The sequence below is a fragment of the Hypanus sabinus genome, chromosome 20 (assembly GCF_030144855.1).
Source record: "Hypanus sabinus isolate sHypSab1 chromosome 20, sHypSab1.hap1, whole genome shotgun sequence".
Lineage (NCBI taxonomy): Eukaryota > Metazoa > Chordata > Chondrichthyes > Myliobatiformes > Dasyatidae > Hypanus > Hypanus sabinus.
The window spans coordinates 39,693,291-39,709,735 of NC_082725.1; the positions used below are offsets into that span (position 1 = coordinate 39,693,291).

The window sequence follows — 16,445 nt, forward strand, 5'->3', positions numbered from 1 at the left end:
CTAATGTTATGGAGAAATCGGGTGGTTTCAATTGATCACTTTACTTCTCCATTTATTATTTAGCAGGATATAACAAATTCTTAATGTATCTACTATCATTTCACATTTAATTCTAAGCTTCATTGTTTGGTGAACTGAAGCATTTAATATGTTTATGGTACTACACACCAATCTTGTCAGAGCACATAAAATAGCTTCCAAATTTACTAACATCTTGTTGGGATACAAGAATCTCTTTTTATTCAAAGGATTCAACTGTTAGAATTTGAAAACAATTGAAGACTGATGCAATGGCGGATTGATTTTATATTTGTTTCAAATGGAAATTTTGAAAGATCTTTCACAGTCACTAATCACAGATACTCCGGTCCTGAATTTAAGCTGCAGCAAACAACAGTGAGAAATCTCACAAAAGTATATGGAGCATTTAAACTGCAAAATTAATGATGAAGCTCTGGGAGGGGATCCCCAGCCCACTCACTCAAGCCATGATATGCAATTTTTGTGACCAGAAAAATGAGAGAATAGGATCAGGCTTAAGTAGTAAAGCTTCTTTTTATATTTCATAGATACAAAGTTGAAGGGTATCATGGATTAAATACATATTTAAAAAAATCATTGTAGCTTGAAACATTTTTCCCAGATTGAATAGGTCAACAAATTACAGTTGTGCATCGAACTGCTAAAACTGCAATATGGGAGATCAGTCAGAATACCCAGCTTCACACAAATTCTTCCATTAAAGGAACAAGCACATAATTTTTTTATGATACAAAATGTTTTGCTTTTGGAAATTAAAACCTAGTCTAACAATTTATTTCACCAGCAAAATTCAAAGATATAGGAAACAATGTTGCTGTTAATTTCTAGAGTTGTCAATGCCCATTCATGGTTCTTAAATTACTATTTTTAATCCACTAGTGGTTCCCACCATTAAACATCATGAACTTCACATCCATCATGGTACTTGTAGACAGTGACTCTGCCAATGGATTTCTACACTGCGTGATATCTGTTATGATATACTTGTATAAACTTATTGTATAACTAAACATTACATTAGGGTGGACATCACCCTTGTTGCATGATTAAGCATTAAAGTCTATTTCTGTTTGATAGTTTTGAAAATGCAAGTTTACCATTTAGTTCATTTAAAAGATCAACTTCAGAAAATTAATTAGAATATTTGACAAAATATACAGGTAAAACTAATGTCTCTCTAACTTAACTTTTAAAAAGCAATTAAATACATTTTTGAAAATATACTGCATTTATCACCCCATATCTGATATTAAAACTGCAGTAAGGACACATAATAAATGTATTACACAAAATCGAATAATGCATTAACACATTTCTCCTGTTCGATCAGTATGGAGGTAGGTGGTCTATTTTCCTTAGTCCTTAATCATCACTGTCACTCCCAGATTCACTCAATTGTAAGTCATTTCCTGAAAATAAAGATTTGTGTTATTAACAAGTGGTTGTCATTTTGCAACTATTAACATCTATTTTCACTTTGTAGTTGTTCCTCTTGGGACAATATTAACTTCTGTGTGGACTAAGTGCCCAAGAAGTGAGAGTCCAATTCCACTTGTATAAAAAGACCAGCCAACTATTTTCAGTTTACTCAATTTTGGTGTACAAAGACCAGACAAGCCCTGAAAACCATTAATAAATTACAAGTAAGAGAAAGTGCTAGGGTCAGGAAAGAGGAATCTGAGGTGGCAAAAACACTTATTTCCTCTATGAGATTTTTAAAAAATAGGTATTACAAGGAGGAAGAGCTACCCTTGTCAGCTCGTTCCTCCCCACTGATCTCCCTCCTGGCACTTATCCCTGCAAGTGTGACAAGTGCCACACCTTCCTCTAGATCTGCTTCCTCACCACCACTCAGAGCCCCAAATACTCCTTAGAGGTGAGGCAAGATTCCAGCTGCAAATCTCTTAGAGCAATATTTTATATCTAGCACTCCCAATGCAGCCTCTTCTACATTAATGAGACCCGACGTAGATTGGGGATTGTTTTGTCAAGCTCCTTTGCTCTATCTGCTGGATTTTCCAGTGGTTACTTGTTTCAATTAAATTTCTCATTCCCATTCCAACATGTCAGCCCATGGCCTCCTCTACTGCCAGAATAAGGCCACACTCAGGTTGGAAGAGCAATAATTCATTTCCATCTGGGTAGCCTCCAACCTGATGGCATGAAAGCTGAGTTCTCTAACATACAGTAACTTCTCTCCCCAAATTTTTTTTTAATTTTAAATTCCCCATTCTGGTTCCCCTCTCACCAATTCTCTTCCCCTCACCTCCATCTGGTGTCTCTCCTCCCTCCCTTTCTTCCATGGTACTCTATCAGATTCCTACTTCTTCAGCCCTTTACCTCTTCCACAAATCACCTCCGGGCTTTTTAACTTAATGCCATCTCCCTCACCCATCTTCCACTTCCACCTCACCTGATTTCATCTATCAACTGCTAGCTTGTACTCCTCCCCACCCCAACACTGATATTTTGGCTTCTGTCCCCTTCCTCTCCAGTCCCGATCAAGGGTCTCAGCCCAAAACACTGACTATTCTCATCCAGAGATGCTGTCTGACGTTGAGTTCCTCCAGCATTTTGCGTATGCTGCTCAGAATTTCCAGCTTCTGCAGAATCTCTTCTGTTTACCTGTTTTCCTCATTCACTTCATGTAAAAGGTATCAAAAAATTTGTAACGATAATGGTGATTAAAAAAACTTTTTAAAAAAAATCAAGGTCAGCTGAAGCCCTTGTAGTTTAAATATATTTTGTTAAATCGTACAAGTTGTTCATGATGCTGCATCTGGCAATTTAGTCCTTTCATTTAAATAAGGTTATACTATTAATTGAGGCCAATACCTGAGATTACAGGGCTGGCTTTTCAAAACATTAGATCAGTAATTTCTTTTTGGAGTTTAGCATAATGACAGGTGATCTTATCCAAATACAAGCCCCTAAAAGGGCATGACATCTCCAATAGTGGGAGAAGGGACAGTTTCAAAAGAGAAGAAACATTTATAACTGAGATGCTTGAGGATTTCTTCTAAAGAATAGTGAATCTCTGAAATTCAATACTAAAGAGTTGTGGAGGCTATATTATTACAGGTAGCTTAAGGGGTTTTTAAAAAAAAGTGGGGAGATGAAGTCTACATGGGGTCACTACAGGTATGCCCATTAAGACTGAAGATAGATCAGGCATGATCATAACAGAATGGCAGAGCAGCCGAGGGACAAAGTGGTTGGACGGTCTTCAAAAACTATGGCTTGGTATTGACTAATTTAGCACTTTGGATTTAAAGCAAACATATTAGAAAAGAAAATCATAAAGTAAAACAGGTAGCTGCGATTAATAACAGATGTAGTTGAGTACTGTATACTTACTCAGTGTGGTCATAAGCTGATTGCTTCCTGGTCTGCTGGTACCATTTGTAGAAGCAATTCTGTTACTGTAATTCTGTGGCTGCTGTTGCTGATGAGATTGGGAATGGGATTGTTGATGTGTTTGTAGCTGTGGCAGTGTAGATGGGCGAGCTTCATTTTCCACATCACTACTAGAGCTGTCATCACTGCCAGATGAGCTTCCAGATTCTGAGGAACTACTGCTGCTACTCATCTGTTCGATTATATCAACTTCAGCTCTCAGTTCTGGATGGATTAAAAAAAAACAGGTGCTTTGTTAAGCCACATCAATAGGAAAAAAAATAAAATTTTTAAAAATCTATGTTGTGAATACAGAATTTGGGATTTTGCAGTGGAAGGCAAGACTGCAAAATCTATGCGCCTTATAACAGAACAATTTAGGAAACCTAAAAGTACCAGAACTAAAGAGTTGTAGGGCTCAAGCTATGGGGAAACATTACACTATGGAGGCATTTGAAAGTAAAAATTTTAAATTGATGAGTAAGTTAACTTGGGAGTAAGTGTAGTGCATACAGCAAAATAGCATTGATGGAGGAAGAAGTGAGTTAGAACACATAGCTACTGAGATTTGGATGGCAAGTTGTAGAGAGTAAAATAAGACTGGATGTCCAACAATGATCAGCACATGATCTGAAGCATAAATACAGCAGTGATCTTAGTGGTGGAACAAATATATATTCCGAAACTTAAAGTTGACTCAAATATAACACCTGAACACCAATTGTCCAGTTCCATCATCAGTCAGCTCCCAAAGAAATGTTTGAGACTTGTGGCTAGGAATTGCAATTTTTGACAGGGATCAAAGTAAATAGTTTCAGCCTTCCCAGTATTTAGTTAGGGAAATTATCTACTTGTCAAATCCCAGATGCTGGATAGAGGTATTAAGAAAAAGTAAGTGCATTCAGAATAATAACATAATGAAGATTATTCAAAAATAACATTGGGCAGCTTTTTATAGGACTGTGGTACTAAGTAATATGGAACCAACGTGGGTAAATGAGATGCAAAACAATCATGGACTAATTGAATGGTTAGTCAGGTTTCATGAACAGAAAAAAGCTATTCCTTTTCTTGTGTTAGGAAATTGTGTTATGAGATCATTTGTAAACAGGATTAAAAAGCTAGCTAAAGAACAGAAATACCACTAAATGCTTTATTAATAACAATTTTCTGTAGTAAATTGCAATAATCTATCACCACAAACAATGAAGACTGTTCACTCACAATCCTCATGCAATCTGCCAGAGGTTGAGCAGTTTTTTTATAAAGAATAGGAAAAATAACAGTGTTCAGATACTCCAAGGGTAGTCATAGCTGAAGGGTGGGAGTAGGGACGAGCTCCCACTGCTAAACAAATACTCCTCATGATGTGCATCTCAAACAGCCTCTGACAACCAAGTCCAACTCCTGGCCTTCATGTGTGGCATAGTTCTTTTGCCCGGCGGAGCGGTTCTCACTGACAGGGGAAGGGGCAAAGGCGGACCACTGGTGCCTTAAAACCAGTTACTCCGGGCAGATGGGGCTTGTTAACCATGGATGGTAGCTCATCTAGGAGAGGGAAAACTCCGATTTCAAACCTCCGCTGCCTTATGGCTATACCCGCTCATGGGAAAGGCTTTGGGAGTAAACCCTGAGGAAAAATCCGGAGTCGGAGTCCCAAAGACAGCTGACTGCTGTACCCAGCATTGGCACGGCAACTCCTGTGATGCTGCTGGCACCAAACCGTATCGACTTCCGTCGTTCCTGTGGACCTGTCATCAGCATGGGGGGGGGGGGGGGGGGGGTCCCACTGCATGGGCAACAGAAGGTTCTCCATATCAACTCTGCCCTGGCTTGCACCCTGGAAAAGCTACTCCCGGTGACTACCAGAGGCACAGAACCCATGGCTGACCACGACCGACGGAGGCCACGGAGATGCACAAAGCTGATAGAGACCTATCCACACAGACTCAAGGCTATAATTGCTGCCAAGGTAAATCTACTACTAAATACTGACTTGAAGAGTGTGAATACTTGTGCAATCAATTATTTTGTGTTTTATATTTGTAATTAAATCACTTTGTAGAGATCTGTTTTCACTTTGACACAAGCTTGTTTTCTGTTCATCAGTGTCAAAAAAGCCAAATTAAATCCACTCTGATTCAATGTTGTGAACAATAAAACATGAAAAATTCTAAAGGGGGTGGGGTTAAATACTTTTTATAGGCAATATATATGTATGTAAAGTGATGAAAGGTGTTTTGCATCAATTGTTCCTTTCCACACAGACATTTATTTGCTTACCTCTTTTTATGTCATCAAGCTGTGGTTCAGGTGATGGGTTGTCCTTTGAGGGAGATGTTTTTGGTCCAGTACATGGCTTATTTGGTGCTCTAAACTGCGATGAAGGCTGAGATCTTCTCACTGCCTGTGATTCCAATTGAGCCTGGATTTTACTGCTCCCTTCAGCTCTGTAAAAAAATAATTAAAAAATATCAATCACTTCACAACAGTAAAAAAAAATACCTTTAGAATAAGATCTCAAAAATATTTGAAGACAGGTCAATCAAGTTTTTGTGTAAGATTTTAGTAGAAATTAGTAGAAGCACCTGTTTATTTTTTTATTCCTTCCAGAACTGAGAGCTTATACACCAGATAAAATTCTCCTACTCTCTACTTACATTTACTCTTTTTCTTACATCTTGAAGGCATTGACTCTGCTGAAAGACAGAGGGAGGAACAGGAGTCTAAGAATTCCACGGGTGTCACTATTCCCTAACTGCCTTTCATTTTGTCAAAATTTATGCACCCTGCATCAAAAGCCTACTTAGCCCTGGGGTTGGGGAATGTGGAAATTGAGAGTTATTTATAAATAAGACCGATAATAGCTTCAGCCAGTGCTCACATATTGCAGAAGTCTTAAGAAATGCATAATCACAATTCAAGTGACCAGTCAGATAATAATAAAAAATACATGAAAAACTTACTGCAATGCCAGACCACTGAACCCTGTCTCAAGGGCCGGAGTTAAAATTCAGTTCAACTGTTTTGACTTCAAAAATATCTTAAATGTTACATTAGCAAAAAAACTCACAACAATATAGTTTACTAAATTTCCTGAGTTTTCTCACACTAACCTGGCCTTTAAAAAAAAATCAGAATTTTCCTTTTAGTAGGTGAGTGCAGATCGGTTATTGAACTGGCTGGTAAATATTAACTGTTTTTCATTATCGTCTGATATCAGGTATGTAATCTGCTAGGTACCCAAAATTTTCTTTATAAATACAGACTTCAAGAAAACAAGTATTTTAATGAATGATTACAGTTATATTTTAGGACGTAGCCATTCAGTACAGTGTGCTTGCAAGCTTCAAAAATGGAGAGGACAGAAGAAGAACATAGGAAATAGAAGCTGGATTAGGCCATTCAGAATCACAACCAGGTTTAATGTCGTGAAATTTGTTGTTGTGGTGAATTGACTTTATTATTTACATCCTTCATATATACATGAAGAGTAAAAATCTTTACGTTATGTCTCCGTATAAATGTGCAATGTGCAATTTATAGAAATTTGTAATAAATAATATGTACAACAGGACAGTCAATATAACATAGAAATACAAGTGTTTATCAGCATGAATTAATCAGTCTGATGGCCTGGTGGAAGAAGCTGTCCTGGAGCCTGTTGGTCCTGGTTTTTATGCTGTGGTACCGTTTCCCGGATGGTAGCAGCTGGAACAGTTTGCGATTAGGGTGACTCGGGTCCCCAATGATCCTTCGGGCCCTTTTTACACACCTGTCTTTGCAAATGTCCTGAATAGTGGGAAGTTCACATCTACAGATGTGCTGGGCTGTCCACACCACTCTCTGCAGAGTCCTGTGATTGAGAGAAGTACAGTTCCCATACCAGGCAGTGATGCAGTATTTTCTTAAGTCAAATAACACAAGAAAAAAAATAGTACTGAGGTACTGTTCATGGGTTCAATGTCCATTCAGAAATCTGATGGCAGAGGGAAGAAGTTGTTCCTGAATCATTGAGTGTGTGCCTTCAGGTTCCTGCACATCCTTCCTGATGGTAGCATTGAGAAGAGGCAGTGTCCTGGGTGATGAGGTCCTTAATGATGGATGCCACCTTTTTGAGGCATTGCTCCCTGAGATGCTGGGGAAGCTGGTGTCCATGATGGGGCTGACTGAGTTTACAACTTTCTGCAGCTTACTTCAATCCTGTGCAGTGCACCCCTCCCCATACCAGACAGTGGTGCAGCCACTTAGAATGCTCTTCACAGAACATATGTAGAAATTTCCAAGTGTCTTAGATGACATAGCAAATCCCCTCAAACTCCTAATGAATAGAGCAGCTGTCATGCTATCTTGTAACTGCATCAATATGCTGGGCCCAAGATAGATCCTTAGAAATGCTGGCACGCAGGATCTTGAAACTGCTCACTCTTTCCACTACTGATCCCTTGAAAAGGACTGGTGTGTGTACCCTCATCTTACCCTTTCTGAAGTCCCCAGTCAATTCTTTGGTCTTACTTACATTGAGTGCAAGATTGTTGGTGCAGCACCATTCAACCAGCTGATCTATCTTGCTCAGTACACCTTCTCACCACCATCTGAAATTTTGCCAATAATAGTTGTGTCATCAACAAATTTATAGATGGCATTTGAGCTGTGGGCATACAGAGTAGAGCAGTGGGCTAAGCACACATCCATGAGGTGCGAAAGAGTTGATTATCTGGAAAGTGGAGATGTTATTTCTGATCTGCACAGAGTAGTCTTCCAATGAGTTTGTCGAGGATCCAGTTGGAGAGGGAAGTACAGAGGCACAGGCTTTGGAGCTTTTTAATCAGAACTGTAGGAACAATTGTGTTAAACACTGAGTTGTAGTCAATGAATAGCGGCCTGAAGTATTAGTATTATCCAGGTGATCCAAGGTCACGTGAAGAGCCAATGAGATCACATGTGGCATTAGGCAAATTGCAGTGGGTACAGGTCACTGCTTATGGAGCAGTTGATTCTAGCTACAAACAACCTCTCAAACCACTTCATCATGGTAGGTGTATGTGGTACTGGATAATAGTCATTAAACCAACTCACCCTGCTCATCTTGGGTTCAGGTATGATTGTTGTTCTTTTGAAGCAGATGAGAACTTCTGACTATAACAGAGATTGAAAATGCTTTTGAATACACCTGCCAGTTGGTTGGCACAGATTTTCAGAGCCCTATCAGGTACACCATTAGCATTAGGGCCTGCCAACTTGTAAAAGTTCACTCTCTTGAAAGACATTTTGACGTCAACCTCCAAGACAGAGATCAAAGGGTCACTGGATGTTGCAGGGATCTTCATACACAGAGTTTTATTCTCCCTTTCAAAGTGGGCATGAAAGGCATCTGGAAGTGAAGCATCACTGTCATGCATGAAGTTAAGTTTTGCTTTGTAGGAAGTAATGGCCCGCAAACCCTGCCAGAGTTGATGCACATCCAATTCCACCTCTAATCTCAATCAGAATTATTCTTTGGCTTTTGAGGTAGCTCTCCATAACCTGTACCTGGCCTTCTTGTATAGTCCTGAATCACCAGATCTAAATGCCACAGATCTAGCCCTCAGCAGACTGTGAATCCCCTGGTTCATGCATGGCTTTTCGTTCGGGTATGTACGGTATGTTCTTGTAGGCACATGCTCATCCACACAGGTCTTAATGAAGTCAGTGACAACTGTGGCATATTCAGCTACTCATGGATCCACCATTCAATATGATTTCAGATTTTTACTCCAGCACATACACATTTCTGTACTAATCCAATGTCCTTGAACTCCTGGGTATCCAAATAAACATATTTATAATTTATTTATATATATATTTCATGATTTCAAAACAACACATTCCACAATTTCACAAGTCAGTGATAAATAAATCTAATTCTGAATGTAAATCCAAAAGGTACAGAATAACCAACACTATCCATAACTGTAGAGAAGCTGTGCAACAATTAATCACACACAAAACTGAGTGTATAGTGACAGATTCAACTGAAGAAATAGCTTTGTGTTCTTACCTAGTTTTCTTCACCTGGATACTGCTACTGAGCTTTTCAAGCACAAACTCTCCAGTGTCATGGTTAATGATAAGTACACAATCCTTCTGATACGGCCTTTTGTTACCTTTGAACACAGTCATTGGTGGAGTAGAGCCCTGGTGACCAAAAAGTATATTACTGCAAATGTTAGAAAGAATTCATTCATTAATTAATCAATACTGATAGTAACTCTAAACATTTTATGTGACTGCAACAAAGTCCATGAAACATCTCCATTACACAAGTGTGTTACATGAAAAAAGGCACATTCAAGTACAAACTTTGTATGATAAAAGTTGACGAGCACAAGTACTTACTATTGAAGCTACTTTTATGAATGAGTTACGTACTCATATGCTAAATCAACCAGTTCCCATTAAAAAGCCAAGAAATATAATTTATAAAATCAAGTTATAACCATTTCAAAAGTAGACTACATTGATGCATATTTTGCATATTTTTCAGACACAGTATTATAATTAAATATTACATGAGATTGTGCATTAATGACTGTAAGAAATCTTTCAGTCATTAATGTAAAGTGGCAGTGCAGGTATGCAATTTCAAAAGCAAAACACATTACAATTATCTGAAATAGTAGTTAATACCATAATATTGGGTTACTAAACAATGAAAATTCCAACCTTCTACCTCATTTCCTTCAGTTGTTAACCCCTTCCACTGTTCTCTTCTATCAACATTAAATTCCATTCATCTCCTATGTATAACACTATCAAAAATATTTTAATTCACTCATCTTTACCAGTCTCTCCATATTGATAGACATTACCTTTTGCTTCCTTCATATCTTCCCCCTTTAATCTGTGCCCTTAAAGATAGTTTTATTTCTAATTTTGCATTTCTAATGAAATGCCTTAAATCTACATGTTAACACTCTCTCTGCAGATGCTGTCTAGCCTGCTAAGTTACTTCCACCAATTTTGTTTTTTATACAAAAAAATTATAAGTAGCCAGATTGAAATAAACAGAACTGGCAAACATGATCAAAAATTCCTAAAGCAGTGATACATAAATATTCCTTTTCTCCCAATTCTGTCTATTATTTTCTCATGCTGGTGATAGCCTGCATGAGGTGTTGAGGCTCAAGAGACACTTCCACTGTTTTTTCATTGTGCTGTACTAAGCAAAAGTTAAACAACTTTCTCTGTTCCTACAAAAAAAACATCTCTTCAGCCAGCAGATTAGATGCTTTCAATATTAAGTAACTGCTTCGGTAGTTTTCAAATAAAACTTCCCCTGTAGACCCCTTAACTTGGTCTATAGTACTATGAGAATCAAGAAATTATACTGTATATACGATAATCTTGTTCTGTTTTGATTGTAAGAATTATACTGAATTTAATTTCTTATGATATTCCCATAACATATTGAAATTAATGCAAATCTACCATTACTAATGAGGCAAGGCTGTTTATGAAGATTCTGATGTTTGAATCCAAGGTTCGTTCAAAAATTAGGAAAGAGGCACAAAACTTGTTGATTTGCAATCAAGAGTTAATAGAATAGAGGAAAGCCGAACAGGTAGTAATATGGGACTACTAAGCAAAGAGAGTCAAAGGAACAAAGATGGCACCTAGCACAGAACAGCTATTTTTATACCACAGAGATTAAAAAAAATCCATTCAAATTTATAGATAAGAGACAACTAATTAGAAAATACTTATTTGAATACTGCAATACCAAGTTAATCAATGAGAAAGAACTTATTAATTTAATGCAGAACAAAGACACTTCCGGAGCTTTCCAGAAGTGTACTTTGTATAGCCACTAGAGGCATATTAAACTTGCATATACATACAAGAAATACTTAAAATACAAACAGATAATTAATTGTTAAACTGCAAGGAAAATAACATTAAACACATGTAATCTAAGGATTCAACAGTCAGATCCAATTCTAGCTGGAAGAACAGCATGGCCCAAACCCATTCCACTCACTTTATCTATTACCTATTGCAACATAAAAAAGTACATTGGTTGGGGCATGCAATCTAAGCCAAATTGTAATGCAGGACATTTAGGATACATCTTTTGAATGAGGCATTTACCCTTATAGATGATATGTCCAAACAGCAGTGAAGTTCTCCCAAGTGGCCTAGCCAATGTAAATTCCTCAATGCAGCTAAAAACAAATTACCTAGCCTTTTATTTTTTTTTGTGTAGAACAGTGTTGTATATGCAATCTGAACAATTCTTAACTGTAATAACAACACTTCAGAAAATATTTAATTGGCTTCAAAATGCTCTACCATGTCTCCAGACTCAAGAAAAACACCACATTAATGATAAATGCTATTTTCCTTTCCACAACCACTTTTAGAGCTCATTTTCATCGGAAAAACTACCTAGTTCTTTCCCTGCATAAATGAGCAACATGCTCTTCTCAGGCTTCCAGCCAGGTACAGATATCGATTATAACTGACGTTTCAATGACAAACTCTTGCCTCTTCTTCAGGGATGATGCCTGGGTATGTCTAGGCTGGTGGTATTTATCAGTCCCTCCTTATTAGTTAGTCCTCATCCAATCAGGTTTCTGCTCTCCCACCTTGTTTACAATCGAATTCCAGTTCTCATTTACAGCAAAACCTTCTTCCTGCAGTCAAGGTTTGATAAGGGTACCATTGACCTTTTTGAACACACCCTTACATTGATGTACGCCCTCTATAAGGGGAACTACTATGAACAAAAGGACAGAGTGGCCATGGGATCACCCTTGTCACTGGTTATTGCTAATTTCTACATGAAGGACTTTGAGGAAAGGGCTGAGTTCATTGCCCTTATATCCCAAATTCTTCTTTAAATACGTCAATGACACCTTCGTAGTGTGGCCTCATGGACTCCAGACACTCCAACGGCTACGCTACCATCTGAACAATATACACCCAAACTCTATTCATGACAGAGATGGAGAAGAATGGTTGCCTCCCGTTCCTGGACATTCTAATATGACAAAAATCGGACGGTAGCCTTGGTCATGGGGTCTACTGGAAATCCAATCAGACAGGCTTATACTTCAACAGTAACGGCCACCATCACCCCTCCCAATGTAGAATAGTTCTTTCTACTTTGAGTAACAATGCAAAAACTATTTTGGACCTGGAAATAAGGTCCACGAGGAAATAAGATATCGCACAACATTCCTACAGAATGGCTACAAGGTGAAGGAAATCAAATGGGCCCTCAAAAGGGCTGACAGAAAAACCAGGAGACCTAACAACGAGGATGAATCCATCGCTTCCACCTTTCTTTCCTATATTGCCAGGGTTTCTGGAAGGATTGCCAGGATCCTGAAGAAATACTGGAATAATGCAATCCACAAACCCATAAGGAAGCTCAGTTCACAGCTCATGTGGGTCAAAGATGACCTGGACCGCAGGTCAGCAGGTGCTTACAGGATTCCCTGTGAATGCGGAGCAGCATATATTGACCAGACGGGACAAACAGTGGAAACCCACATCAAGGAGTAAAAGAGGTACATCAGTTTGGGTTACCTGGGGAAATTGTTGGTAGCAGAACACTGCATTCACAATGGCCCTAGGATTGACTTCAATGGCAGAAAACTAATATGCTGCACTAATGTCTTTTGGGACTGTCTGGTAAAGGAAACCATTAAAATAAAACAAAGACAAAGGTCTCGCTCCAAGTAAGAACTGGAATTTAATTGTAAACAAGGTGGGAGAGCGGAAACCTGATTGGATGAGGACCAATCAATCAGGAGGGAGGGACTACGTGGTATAAATACCATCGGCCTAGACATACCCAGGCATCACCCCCGAAGAAATGGAAGAGTTGTCATCAAAACGTCAGTTATAATCGATACCTATATCCAGCAGGAAGCCTGAGAAGAATTTATTCATTATCATTTTATGTATTTTTGAAACCCAGCTCTTTAACATGGCTACAAAAGGTAACTCCATGCCCATATCAGTGCTGCCAGGTCATTTGTTCATTGTTAAAAACTCTACAATTGAATATCATACAAACTGGAGAATTTAATTGACTTCTAAAACTACCATTTCTCTGCGTCCCTGCTTAGTGACTAGATAAGTTTCAAACCATTCATCCACTGTATCCATATAGTTCAATTCCTTCAATATTGTCTATTCAAACATTTGCATTCTCCCTCCCCACCCACCACTGCCGAGAAAGTGTTAATCCCACCCACACAACTATTCCAGATACTTAGTAAATTTTATTCTTCACAATTCCAAACTCTGCAGAATTCTCACATCTACACACTGCCCCAATGAAGTCATTCTTTGTCATTTCTGTCCCTGGTGTTTGTTGAATCCTCATTGTTTAAAAACCATCTCCTTAACAAGGGTTTGCTCATTATTTCTATGTCCCTACTCCTACATTTTCTTTTTAATATACAGTTGCATTTACTTGACACTTGCAACAGAAAAATATCCTAAAGTCCATCACAGTTAATCTTAAGAAAGGTATTTGAAGGTTTGGTTAAAATTGAATTACCAGAATCTTAAATGAAAAGAAGATCGATCAATACAGGAATACCACAGGAATACAGGTCCAAAGTATTTTCTTGACCTTTCCAAATTTCTTTTTTAATTCTTGGTAGGCATCTCCTCATGATATTTGAGAACTATCATGAGCAGCCGTATTTCTCTCAAACATCCTGACTCAAATCAACCCTAGTGGAAGCTATATTACAGACAGAGCAGGAGGTTGGTGAATTAATGAAAAAAAAAGAATTATTTGAATTTAGACAGAGGGTTTGCAGAAAATGGCACACATGAAGAAGAAACAACTTGGTTTCACAAATTGAAAACCAGGAACAAAAATAGGTCATTTAACTCCTTAAAATTATAATGTAATTTAATAAGGTGGTGGTTCATCTGTCACTTAATTCTACTACCTCGCTTAACTACATTTTCTAAAATATTTTGTTATATATAAACATAAATTCATTAAATATTTAAAATTAATAAGCAATTTAGTATGCATTGTCATTCATAAACTATCACTCAAATCATCGAATGCCCTTTGCACAGAAGTATTTAAGAAAAATATTGCATTACTCTTTAAAGTTTTGGTTTTAACTTTTAAAAGAAAGATTGCAAACTTACTGGGATGTGCGGCAAAGTTATGGTGACTTGGTCACCTTTTCCAACTTGTAGCTCACCCTCACAAGTGGTGTCAATGGATGCTGGTTTAAAATCATCTGAAAGCAAGCAGATAAGACAGATTAATTGACAAAATAGAAAATTCTGTCCTTTGATTTTCAGCTGATTGTTTTTTTTAAATTTGTATGCTTTTTTTCTTGAGAAAGATTGATAAGGAAACTTGCCCCAGGTAACTTAATTGCACTTCTGTTTAAGATCCTACAGAAGTTATTGCAATGTGTTTAAGACAATATAATACTGAATAAAAGTCTAAATTAGTACTTTTAGGTATCCTTGCAACAGGTCATTTGAACTAATGAATCCACTTCATGTCACTAGAGTTGTTAAGGATGTGGATTTTTGTAAGTAAACTGTCAATATCTCAGAGAATCAATCCTGGCCCAACATATTGATGCAATCACAAAGAAGGCACACCAGTAGCAATACTTCTTTAAGAGTTTGAGGAGGTTTGGTACATCAGCAAAAACTCTAGCAAATTCCAGCAGATGTATAGAGGACAGCATTTCAATTGACTGCATTACACTCTGGTATGGAGTCTCCAATGCACAGGATTGAAAGATGTGCAGAGGGTTGCCAGCTCAGCCAGTTAATCATGGGTACAATCCTCCCCACTATTGAGGACTCCTTTAAATGGCAATGCCCATCACCATCTGGGACATGCCTTCTTCTCATTAATACCATTGGGGAGAAGATACAGGAGCCTGAAGACTCACACTCAATGTTTTAAGAACAGCTTCCTCTCCCTAGCAGATTTCAGAATGGTCCATGAACTCAACATCACTATTTCTCTTTTGAACTTGTTTCATTGTAACTTACAGTAATGCTATATGCCACCGACATGTGTCAGTGATAACAAGCCTGACTCAGATTCTGTTTTTGGATAGATAAAATTACAAGCATAGACAATACTTGATTCTTTTTTCAAAGATGTTGCCTGACTTGCTGACTATTCTTAATTCTTGCAATACCATCATTGCTCACTCACAGAAACCCCCGTTGAATAATCAGTCAGAAGGAAATGCTCACATTTGAACATAAATAATTGCAATGAGGGAAAACTAAAAATACAGGAAAGTAAGTTCCTGAATCGTATCATTACCATTTGGTGGTATATCCCTCTCAAATATTTATCACACCAGTGCATGTTCAGTATTCTGGAAAAGCATTAAATCAAAAGCCACTACACACACATACACGCATACCGTCTTAACCGTCTAAACTGAAATTTCAGAAAACTGCAGATACTGGAAATCTCAAGTTAAGCAGAAAATGTCGGAAACACTCAGCAGGCCAGGCAGCATTTGCAGGGGGACAATCGTTTGCTGCTCCACAGAACAGATAAGGTGTGCAACCTGTTTCTGTCAGAACACCGGGCCCGGTTGCGCTCGGACTGGCCGGGGGGAGGCGTGATGGGCAGAGCAGCGCTTCCATCCGCGGTCACGGAACCACCGTTAGACCCCGTCTTCGGTTCGGCTTGGTCACGGGGATTCTCACTATCCCCGTGGTGGCCCAAGCCTGCCGAGTGTTTGTTTTCCAGCATTTCCCTCTGCTGCTTCAGATTTCCAGCGTGGTGCAGGTTGCACACTCACAGCGGATGGTGTGGAACGAGCTTTTAGGCCGTTTCTCGAAGCTCTCGCCCAGTTTCAGCACATGCTCCTCCTTGCCCAGCGCCGGCTGTGCGGTGCCATTCATTGCCGAACTGCTCAGTCATCAACCACCGGGCTTCTAGACGGAAAGGCCGGCGGAGTTGGGTGGGGGGGAAGGGATAGCGACCGCCGGGT

The 16,445-nt window shown here is 38.6% G+C and overlaps 1 protein-coding gene across 1 annotated transcript; it reads right to left on the reverse strand.

Annotated features, from left to right (window-relative positions):
- Positions 1–536: 536 nt before the first annotated feature.
- Positions 537–16,392, reverse strand: eaf1 (ELL associated factor 1). The gene is made up of 6 exons (XM_059945371.1): positions 16,254–16,392; positions 14,608–14,702; positions 9,479–9,615; positions 5,722–5,888; positions 3,400–3,663; positions 537–1,451 (listed from the first exon to the last, which is right to left on the reverse strand). Exons 1-6 carry the CDS (start codon positions 16,354–16,356, stop codon positions 1,405–1,407), a joined length of 813 nt encoding a protein of 270 aa, XP_059801354.1. The 5' UTR covers positions 16,357–16,392; the 3' UTR covers positions 537–1,404.
- Positions 16,393–16,445: the final 53 nt, after the last annotated feature.